The sequence below is a fragment of the Musca autumnalis genome, unplaced genomic scaffold, assembly GCF_047663935.1.
Source record: "Musca autumnalis isolate F117 unplaced genomic scaffold, ASM4766393v1 scaffold_3, whole genome shotgun sequence".
Classification (NCBI taxonomy): Eukaryota; Metazoa; Arthropoda; class Insecta; order Diptera; family Muscidae; genus Musca; species Musca autumnalis.
The window spans coordinates 58,099,761-58,111,450 of NW_027411866.1; the positions used below are offsets into that span (position 1 = coordinate 58,099,761).

The 11,690-nt window shown below is 34.4% G+C and overlaps 1 protein-coding gene across 1 annotated transcript; it reads left to right on the plus strand.

Moving 5' to 3' along the window:
* Positions 1–6,975: 6,975 nt before the first annotated feature.
* LOC141398197 (uncharacterized) lies at positions 6,976–10,132 on the plus strand. The gene is made up of 2 exons (XM_073975429.1): positions 6,976–8,885; positions 10,090–10,132. Exons 1-2 carry the CDS (start codon positions 6,976–6,978, stop codon positions 10,130–10,132), a joined length of 1,953 nt encoding a protein of 650 aa, XP_073831530.1.
* The last annotated feature ends 1,558 nt before the right edge of the window (positions 10,133–11,690 follow it).

Genomic DNA, 11,690 nt, shown 5'->3' on the forward strand with positions numbered 1-11,690 from the left:
TAAGTGATGCCTTTGTAATGTGGTGAGTTTGTTTACGTTTTGGATCAAGGTACATGAATAGCTGTTCGAAAGTGAAGATTTTTTCAAAAACACAACAAATTCCACGTATTGAATGTGCCTTGTTCTGGATAGAAAAAAAACACACACACACGCACAAAGCATTGACAGTTTCTACACACACACAACATAAGACTTTTGCAAGCCACCTACATGATAGACGTGTTTTTTTTAAATTAATACCAACTTAATCTTTCTTTATGAATGGAATAAAACACGTAAATGTAATGTCCAATTTACATTAGCAACTTTTTCGTCATTTAGAGCTGTTTCGTCATTTATTTGCTAAAACAGGCAACATTTTGCGTCATTTACCATACAAAAATAAATGACGATAGCTACGTCATTTATTCTAAACAACGCACGAAAACACCATACTTTTGTACGCAACCCTCTTTTTCGTCATAAACTACCAAAAAATATAACTGTTTTATGATGTCATTGTTTGTTTGTGTGTTGTGAAATTCCTATTTTTCTGAATAAATATATTGTGTGCGTGTGTTTGTGTTATTGTATAAGTGTGTATGTGCGATTGTGTGCGTAAGCAAATGACGCAAAAAAACAGATGTAAATACACTTCATTTGATTCTAGGATTTCGTAAAACGAAATCATTTAATATGCATATGTAAATTGGACTTAATACTTTTGTTCTGGAGTAGTTAAATTATATTATTCTATAGTTTGTTTCTGTTTGGTGTATGTATGCGTTTGATTGAACGATTATGATCCGAATGATTGAACTGGATGGTGAACTATGAACTAGATTACTGAACTAGTTCAGTTAAAAAAGCTGAACTATTGAACTAGATCTTTCAAATGAACTAGATTGTACAACTCTACTCGGCTATTCGTCGCAGAGGGATGTTTTTGTGTTTAGTCATGGTCATGATGAAATTATAAGGTGGCGTAAAACGGCCAGCTGATTGGTTTCAATCTGTCAAATATTTTGTTATTGTGAATAAATTGTATGAAAACGTAAACAAACATTTTGACATATTGAAGAATTTTCGGCCAAAATAGGGTTGTTGTTGTGCTACTTACGTGACCTGTTAAATAGATCTTGGTCATGGTACAATAAGAAAGGTAGATGCATCGGCGAATTGCTACAACAAAGCAACTTTTTTTGTAATGTAAACTGTCAAAATTTTCGCCAAATGGTCTCTTCTTGTCTCTTTTTATCGCTTGTGTTTGTCTATAAAGTGTAGACATGCTATCTCTTACTTACCGAATCATGGTTTTTTTGTTTTGATTTTTCATGGCGAATTCCTAGTTTTTTGACGTTTTAGATTCGATCAGCTGGGCTGATGCATCTACCTTTCTAATTGTACCATTAAAAAAGTAAAGGAACAAAGCTCATGGTAGAAGACAAGGTAAAGTAAATACCATGGCCCAATTACAAGCGAATTCAAAGAAAAACAAAGATTTGAAATGTCAAAATTCATAAACAGAAGCGAAAAAATTTTTTGAGTCGAATTTCTTTTCTGTCAATTCAGGTAGATACATACAAAACATTTTCCGAGAAAAAGTTGTTACCGTAGTTATTTTTGTTTGACGAAGCAGAAAATACCAGCTGATCGAACTTGAAGTGCTAAAATAAGTACAGTCGGACCTCGATTATCCGTTATGGTCGGGACCGGAGGCTGGAAATTCATTGAGGAGGTCGCTGGAAATTCATTGAAAAAGGAGAAGCTGTTTCAATCTTTTGTTTTTGAAATCAAAAAACTACATGTTTATTAGGGGTATACTTTTTTCAAACTTATCAAAATATCACACCATATTAACAAATGTTCTACCGTCTCTATAAGCGGTGTTTTAGTGTGCGGCATGTCGTTCGGACTTGGAGGAGGTTACATGTCATTTATATGAAGAAGTTATTATGGGAAATAGTTATTTTTTCTGATGAATATATTTTTTCTTCCAAAAATATACATATATCCCTAAAATAGAAATAAATATATAAAATGTCGTAAGGAATTTGACACTAACATTACAGCCCAGTTTAGTCAGCTGGGTATTGCTGCTACCTTATATTGTTCTACCATGGTCATACACCATGAACAGATGTTAATGATTTGTACGGTCTGTAAAAGTGACAAAAGTTTTAAAAGTTGAGAACTGGGGTTCAATTCTGTTTCTATGAAAATGTGAAATGAAAACTTTTACAAAGGAAAAAACTGTCAAATGAAAATAATTATAAAGGAAATATTTTTCATTTCAAATTTTCATAGAACAAGAATCCAGCCCCTGTTCTCATATTAAGTTTTTAAAATTTATAAACGTATGTCGAAACGAAAATGTGTGCGAATGAAACACGCCCGAACTTTAGTTTTCGAAATATTTTTACCTTTGCTTTTGCTTCAAAACTAAAAACAAATTTGAAAAACATACTCGAGTTTGGGCGTGTTTCATTCGCACATATTTTCGTTTCGACATACAGAAACAGGCTGTTAATTTTTCAAAAAGGGAAATGTTTGATTGTTCTAAAACAGAGGTACACACGAAGAGCCTGCTATTCTAGGTGATTGTATGGGAAAGAGAAACCAATTTTTCTAAGAGTAATTACATGGCAAAATAATACAGGTCCAACGGGAAAAACAGCTGATTGTCACACTAGTTGTCAATGTGCATTATTGTGAATAAAACTACATACAAAAGGTAAACAAGCAATTCACAACAATGCTTTATTGTGAACAATTGGACCAAATTTCCTTTAGAGGCACTTGGCGGAAAATATCGGCATTTTCCCCACACATAGCCCATTCTATTCTGATTCGTTTTAAGTCACATTTCTAGACCGAATTAGCTATAATTTGATATTTACGGTTCTTAGTGACCAAAAAACTTATATTCGAAAAAAATTATGAACATAGGTACATGTTTTGGTATAGCCCCATATAACGGTACCTCCCGATTTTCGGTATTTTGAGTTTTTTACCTACAAGTTTAAACCGAATTAGCTGTAATTTGAACATTTGACATTTGAAGTTCTTAGTGGTCACCACACCTCTCCACCAAAATTGTTGAAGTTCGATGATGGGCTATATCGGTCCACGTTTTTGTGTAGCCCCCATATAACGGTACCCACCCCCCCCCATTTACGGTATTTTGACGTTTTTAGCTACATTTTCAGACCGATTTAGCTATAATTTACAATTTTTAACCGTAATTTGACATTTGAAGGTTATACCCCGTTTACATATAATCGGATTAACCCAGTGGGTTTGGGTTTCAGCTGTCATTTCCATTGCTTATACTTCAACTAAATCCTCATAGAGAAGGTTAACCCTGCAAAAATCTATAATATAAACGCCGTGTTATAGTGGTAACCACACATCTGCATCAACAATTTTCAACATAGCCCCAATATAACGATACTTCCCGATTTTCGGTACTTTGGGGATTTTACTTAAAATGTTTAACCGAACGTAGGTCCATGTTTTGGTATAACCCCAAAACAAACCTCCCGATATTCGGTACCTTAGCTTTATTTTTTTGGACGAACTTTCTGTAATTTGAAATTTAAAAGCCAACAAAAATTGTTCATTTAAGTTCATATTTTCGTATAGCCCACATACCTCCGAACTAGCTGTTAATGACATTTGAAGTTCCCACGTTATGTACCGATTTTCGGTATTTTGAGGATTCTAGCTACAATTTTTAACCGAATTAGTAGTTATTTGACATTAAAGGCTCCCATCAAAAACTGTCTACATAGGTCCATATTTTATTATAACCCCTATATAACGGTACCTCCCAATTTCTAGCCCACCACAAATTGTCAACATACATAGTTAGATATAGGCACCATAAAAAAGGGCCGAATGAAGCATTTTATGTACATTATCTGACATTTTAACGTACCCACTTAAAGCTGGGGACAGGAATGAAAACTAATTATTCCATTTTAGTTCAGAATATTTTATGGTGGAGGGTATAAAAAATTCGGCCCGGCCGAACTTAACGCTTTTTGGAACATTCCTAGTTTGACTATAAACGTCCGATCGATTTGAAATTTTCACCAGAGATAGATCTCGATGCCCTGATTACGAAAATATAAAATTGCATAACCGTTCATAACCGGTTATCCCGTTATTTTTATCGAGACTACGGGTAAAAACCGGATATATAACCGGTTTTCTGGATATGGGTATCAAAAGAAAGCTTGGGAAAACACCTATCCAGAAATGTAATATTTCCAGCTGTATATAAACCGGTAACAATTCTTGAGCAAATTTTGGGTTCGCGGGCAAAAGTTTCTTTAAAATTTTAAGTTTTCTTAAGTAGCCGTTCTTCGGCTGGGGATTTAAGACTTTCTCCTATGGACGGGTTACGCGGACAACAGTCTCTTTAAAATTGTAAGTTTTTTCCTTAACATTTTAATAATTACCAGAATTTTTAAGCAAACAATATAGTAAAAATACACTTTTTTCTCTAACTCCCAAGCCGGGTTTAGCATATTAACAGAAAATAAATCATTAAAAAGGTGATATTTTAAGCTTTCATTTGATACCCATATCGGTTCATAAAACCCGGTAATATTTCCGGTTTTTTACCCATAATTTCAGTTTAAACAATCGGATAACCGGTTATGACCGCCGGTAAAATTTTATAATTTCGTAATCAGGGCATCGAGATCTATCTGTGGTAAAAATTTCAGATTTATCCGACAGTTATAGCTAAACTAGGAATAAGCCTTTGTTTTCATCTTTTGGTAGATGAAGGGATATAATAATAAAACATGATCACTATCGGTATGTGATCAGAATCTAAGGCCACATGTGTTTGCCAAGATGTTGTGATTATTAGCGACGAGCTGACGATGGTGATTTCTGTGGAGCTTATGCAGTTGGCCCTTATCCGGGTGGAAGTTCTCGATGAACGCTGCGAATTCCGAATCGTCAATCAAGTCTGCAATGCTGAGCCCAGTCTTGGTCTAATTGAGAAAACCAGGTCTCATGATGTGAATTAAAATCGAATGCAATAATCCTGTTATCTCCCTCAAGAAGGTGTTCAATAGAGGGTTGATAAATGGGCGGGATATATATCGTCGGTGTCATGCTTAAGTGTTCCATACGCCATTTGCCTGCTTCGAGAAAAACTCAAGTTAATGTTTAAGGCCATACGGGATAAAAATGGTGCAATAATCCAATACTTTAAGAGCTCAGTTCTACTTAACTAAACTCATAGAATATATCAGTAGTTTATTTTAGTCAGATATCTGTGATAGTCTAGAAGTTATGGCAAATTTTTATAATTGCAAAAAGTTGCTGAATTGTTCCATGGAATCTTTTTTCATGTTTTTGGCAGTTTTTGTCACATTTCAACCAAAACACTTTTTATCAATCGTGTTCTACCTCCCTTATATGAAGTGATACTGTGGAGTTTAAAAATCAGGCCTTTAAATGAAACATTTATTTTTCTCATATAAATACAATAAGGACCATTATTATAGGTTTCCTTAACATTTATTTAAGGGATTGCCTCCACTTATCACTATTTTTTTATGGTAAAAATTTCGATCGACAAAACGGATTGATGTTTTGCATTTATAAGGTAACATAAAACATTTGTTCAAACTCCGTTTAAACAACATATTATGTCCTAGAATTTAGTCTTATATTGTATATATTTTCCCTTCTCAATGTAAACTACATATAATCATATCATTAGCTGTGCTTTTATATTTAATAATGCGTTACTGAATTGTACTAATTTCACGTCTCCTTTTTGCTCTATGTTTCTATCTTTGCTTTACCAGTACTCTTCTCTTTGAATAAAATCACTTCTTAAACGCACGCCGACTGGTAAGCACCTCTCCTCATCTCTAAACTTTTTATACAACAAATAAACTGAATTACGTTTTATAACGATTTGTGAAAATATTAATTCCTTGTGTTTTATTTTCTCATCTCTCATTTCTCCGCAAATTATTCCTCATTTGCTATGAGGAATAATTAATAAAAATATACAGTCCACTACTTTCTACTATTTGATGTTCCTGTTGGATATTTCTTTGGCTCGTCTCTACACAGCAAAACCCTACCAACAAAACATCAACTTTGTTCATGGTCCTTTCTCTGCCGTTTTTAAGAAAGATCAGCGAAAATAACAACAAAATAAACTGAGGTAACACAGCTTTATACACTCATTTTTGTAACCAAGGATTCGGTAAGTGGAAAAATTTATTTCATTCTCTGTGCCTAAAACAAAAAGAATTGCTACACTTCTATGAAGAATAATGTGACGAAAATAGAAAAGTCCCAAGTTCAAAAAGTGCTAGGAACAAGCGAATAAAAAGATTTACAAAGCGAATCCTCACAAAAAAATCCAATTAAATATTTCTAATAGCAACTTTCTGCAACCTTTTTTGACCAAACAGTAGCTCAAGGCAAGTGTGTCGCATTTCCAAACGTTAGCAGGTGGGTTCGATTCGTGGTTGGACCAAAAAGCGTTTAAATTTTAAATTGAAGTCGTAGAACACTTTATCCAATTTCCCACATTCTCTATCTCTCCTTTAACTGAATTTTCTTTATATCTCATATTATTATCGTTCTCATCACCTTACACAAAAAATCATCGACATTCAAAATTATTCAAATATACAGGAAAGAACTTCCAAATATTTTGTCAAGTATTTACTGATTTAACCTTGTATTAAGCCGTGGTTCAGTGAGTAGTTCGTATACTCTAAGTAGTAAGTTCGTGGGTTCGAATCCCGGGAAAGCCAGAAGTTGTTTTTTAAATTCCAATATCAGAACATTTTTCACAATTGTCATCTACGTCTTTTACCACACAGCAAGGAATTACATACCATTCTCTTAAAACACATTTTCGAACAAGTACAAAAACAATTTTCTACACCCAAAGAAATAATCGGTACAATTATTAACCCAATGTGATACAATACATTGATCAGCATGTCTCAATCTGAGAGTTCATCTGCCTTAAGAAATTCTCCAAACATTGATGTCATAACTTCTACTGAACACGATAAATTTATATTTGATTGCGAGCATTTAAACAATTTTTGCACCCAATTCGGACAATGCGATATAACTGATCAAACGGATTCAATTCTCCAAATTAAATTAGAGGATTTGGAACGTCGGTGGTTATCTGTACAACAATCGTACAAAGTTCTCATGTTGTCTCTTATATCCGCAAACGTCAAGGACATCAGAGAAAGTATACAAATAAATTTTAATGTCAGTTCTGAAGCCTATTATAACTCCAAGTCGCAAATTATTGACATTCTAAAAATCTCCGAAACAAACATGCAACAGAACACCGCTCAAATTCAAAAGGCTAGTCATGTATCGCTAAATATCAATCAACGCACTCTCGAAAATTCTGAGATTTATCTCAATGTTCCTCCATGTGATACCGAGATTTTCACCGGAAGTTACGAAGACTGGCCTTCCTTCCGTGATATGTTCACGGCAGTCTATATTGATCACCCACAACTCTCTCAAGTTCACAAGCTCTACCATCTAAGAAATAAAACCAGAGGTCCAGCTGGTGATATAGTCAAAAGGTATCCTCTCTCTAATGATAATTTTCTATTGGCCTGGAATGCACTCAAATCACGCTATGAGAACAAGCGTGTCTTAGTTGACAAACAGATCAACCTTCTCTTTAATATTCCAGCTGCTGCCACAGAAAATAGTGAATCTATACAAAATATTCACTCTACAGTTAATGATTGTCTTTGCATCCTAAAAACTCTTCAAGTTGATGTGGCAAGTTGGGATCCAATATTAATTCATTTGGTTTCCACAAAACTACCTGAACAAACACTGTCTCTATGGGAGCAATCTTTGAAATCTCACCGAGAGATACCTACATGGTCCCAGCTCGACGAATTTCTCTCAAACAGGTTCGAAGTCGTAGAACGAATTCAAAGTATTAAAAATATGAAAGAAAAACAATCGAACCCGTCTCATAATTACTCTGACACGCCAGATTATTACTATGAAAAATTTGCTTTAAAATGCTCGTACTGTCATGAGAATCATCAAGTTAGAGCTTGTGCTGAGTTTCGTAAATTAACTACTAAACAAAGAATTGATTTCGTTACGAAAAGTAACATATGTGGCAACTGTTTATCCCCATCGCACATTCAAATTAATTGCAAATCTACAAACACTTGTTTAATATGCAACCAAACCCACCATACTCTTCTACACATCAACAGCTTTTACTCTGAAACACCCAATTCTATGAAATATGATGCAAATAAAAGCCGACAATCATACTCGTCTCAAATTGAAAGTTCTACCATACCCGTCTCGTCTCAAATAGAAAGCTATGCCATACCCGTCTCGTCTCAAATACAAGCAAATTTTTCAACAACAAGTAATACAATTCTTCTAAGAACGGCTTTAGTTCATGTTCAAAACAATGGCCAATTGCACACTGTTCGAGCTTTGATAGATTCTGGATCTCAAAGAACCTTCATCACGCAAACTTGTGCAAATCGACTAAAGCTCTCAATTAAAAATACTGATTGCTTTGAAATCACTGGCGTTGGTGGTCAGAAACAAGTTTCCAAAGCCGAATGCCGATTATCAATTGTTTCTAATAAGTACAATATTAAATTCGATGTTTCAGCTATAATTTTACCGCAAGTAACAAAACCTCTACCAGCAAGTTCTCTTAAAATTTCAGACGCCAAAACTCTTCAAAATATTGATTTGGCAGACCCTTTATTCTACGAGTCCTCTGATATAGACATTATACTAGGGGCAGATGTAGAAAGATTTATAACACTCGAAGGCATTAAAAGGAACATATTGGGTAATACATCTGCTTATAACACCATTTTTGGGTGGGTACTTAGTGGCCCAATATTCGCAGAAAACTCTCTCGCCTCTACAGCAAACTTCGTTGCATCAAATTTTGTTTCAATTAAAAAACCTAAACATAAAAACTCATCTCAAAAAACTTCTAAGTCTACAAAAAAATATGTATGTATTAAGTCTGGCTACCAATTTTGTGACACTTTTAATACATCTGTAACGAAATCTACCTCAAACGCTCGATGCCCTACGATGATCCATACAAACTCATGTGATACTTGTTCAAAAATTCGTCGCAATTCGTTGGTGGGGAAGGACTAACCTATTGGTTAGTTTCTTAAATGATTTCCTTCTCAAAATATATCGGTAATTACATTCCACTGACTCACTTAGCCAAAATCTCAACCGAGTCCAGCGGCTTAGCGTAGCTCAGTGCTGGCGTGCTTGATTAGCAGTACAGAGGTGCTGGGTTCGAGCCCTATTCCGGGCGAACTTTTCTTTATTAAAAAAAAATTTAAAAAATGATCCAGAGCATCCAAAAATGCAAAAACGGGAAATTACAAATAAAAACAAGTGTAAAAACTAAGAAATAAAATAAATTTACAAAAAATAGCTTCTAAAAATAGAACTTGCGAAGTTGCAGAACAAAATAGAAATTAAATTAACTAACCAAGGAGGTATCGAAGAAATCGATTATTTCTAGTTATTTAGGTGTTTCTGTAATTAAAACATATCATATACAGCCAGAATCAGTTGTTCTACAAGTAGATACTTAGCCCAGTGGGAGTGCGCCAGTCTACCATCACTATGGATAGGGGTTCGATCCTTGAGTCGGTCGATTTTCTCCAATTAACTTTTTCATTCATAAATAAATTCTTTAAAATTAAAACCAGCTTTAATAATTTCTAAAACTAAAAATCAAAGCTTCCCGAATGAATTACTATACTACTTCTAAAAATAGCTTGCAAAATGTAACCTAATTTCAGCGTTGTAGTTTTAAAATTACATGTTCTCATACACACCCACCCAATACTAAGCTCATGTGATCACATCTGCCTCAGTAGCCCAGAGGAAGCAAGTCGGACTATCGTGCTAGAGGCTCCGAGTTCGAGCCTGGCTCTGGGAAAAGCTGAAAGCTGTTCTTAACAAATACAATACATAACCAAAATACTTTCTACAATCCTCAAATTATTAAATAAAATATTCATCTCATTTATTCTCTCTTCTTTATAGGTTCGAAGCATATGCTAATATTTTCTTTTCCGAAGTTAACTAGCTCTTTTTCCTATATCCCAGCACAACACTCACAGCAGGGCCTGAAATTTGATTGTTCCAGCAGGTTCAAATTCTGGAATGGCCTGCCACCCCTCAACTATTGCCCATTCTGGCCAAGGCGCGGGAGCATGTTCAAACTCCGTTTAAACAACATATTATGTCCTAGAATTTAGTCTTATATTGTATATATTTTCCCTTCTCAATGTAAACTACATATAATCATATCATTAGCTGTGCTTTTATATTTAATAATGCGTTACTGAATTGTACTAATTTCACGTCTCCTTTTTGCTCTATGTTTCTATCTTTGCTTTACCAGTACTCTTCTCTTTGAATAAAATCACTTCTTAAACGCACGCCGACTGGTAAGCACCTCTCCTCATCTCTAAACTTTTTATACAACAAATAAACTGAATTACGTTTTATAACGATTTGTGAAAATATTAATTCCTTGTGTTTTATTTTCTCATCTCTCATTTCTCCGCAAATTATTCCTCATTTGCTATGAGGAATAATTAATAAAAATATACAGTCCACTACTTTCTACTATTTGATGTTCCTGTTGGATATTTCTTTGGCTCGTCTCTACACAGCAAAACCCTACCAACAAAACATCAACTTTGTTCAACATTTAAACGCGATTTTCTTATAATACCATGTTTGTAGTCGGTTAGCTTCAAGTCGAATGGACGTTTTTGCGTATATTTTTGTGGACTTACATCAAAATTTTGTCTTTAAACTATGGATTATTTGTTTTAACGATTGATAAATTTTCGTTTTCATATAACAATACAATATTAAAAAATATTTGGATTTACCCCCAGTTTTTGTAACTTATTTTTTGTTCGTTCGTTTATATTCGTAATAATTTAGGCATTCATAGCTCAGCCCCCAGATGACATACACATCTAATTTTTCGTATACCCGTTCCATATATCGTTAAGGATTCCTCATTTAAAAACCAGCTCTCTACATTTGCGCTAAAGCGAGTAAATCGATCTACAAAATTTGACAATTCGTGTGAGAAGAATAAAATTTTTTACAAAAACTGGGGGTAAGAAACTATTATTCTTCAGTTTTTAAACCAAGTCCTTTAAAACAATTTGTTCCATACGCCACAATTTTCTGTAACTTGGCAAAAATGGGCAATTTTTTGTTCAAAACGCCATCATTTTTGGTGCGGAACAATTCGTTTTTTCTCTTTTTGTTCCAAACACCAAACGCCATGGATATGGAACTAAAAAGTTCAAAGTTGTTTTGTTCCATACGCCAGGCTTTATGGATATGGAACAAAACGACAAGATTTTTTGGGTCACAAAGCGGATATGGAACATACTGGCATCTGAATATCTCAGAAACTATAAGAGATAGAGAAAAACCTCAAAATGTCAAAAATAGCGTATCGAACACTTAAGCATGACACCGACGATATGATGACGATTTCCAGTACATTGCCTCCTGTTCGAACTGATATTGTCATCGCTTCCAGGCAATGTTTAAAAGCCAGCAGTTAAAAACATTAGCATTAGCTGTACACATCAACTGCTACACAATATTGG

What these genes read in the sequence shown, in the direction of transcription:
- LOC141398197 (XM_073975429.1), top strand. Translation starts at nt 6,976, where the DNA reads ATGTCTCAATCTGAGAGTTCATCTGCCTTAAGAAATTCTCCAAACATT. An exon ending in GCTTATAACACCATTTTTGG is followed by an intron (nt 8,886 to 10,089) that starts GTGGGTACTTAG and finishes TCTTCTTTATAG; the next exon opens with GTTCGAAGCATATGCTAATA.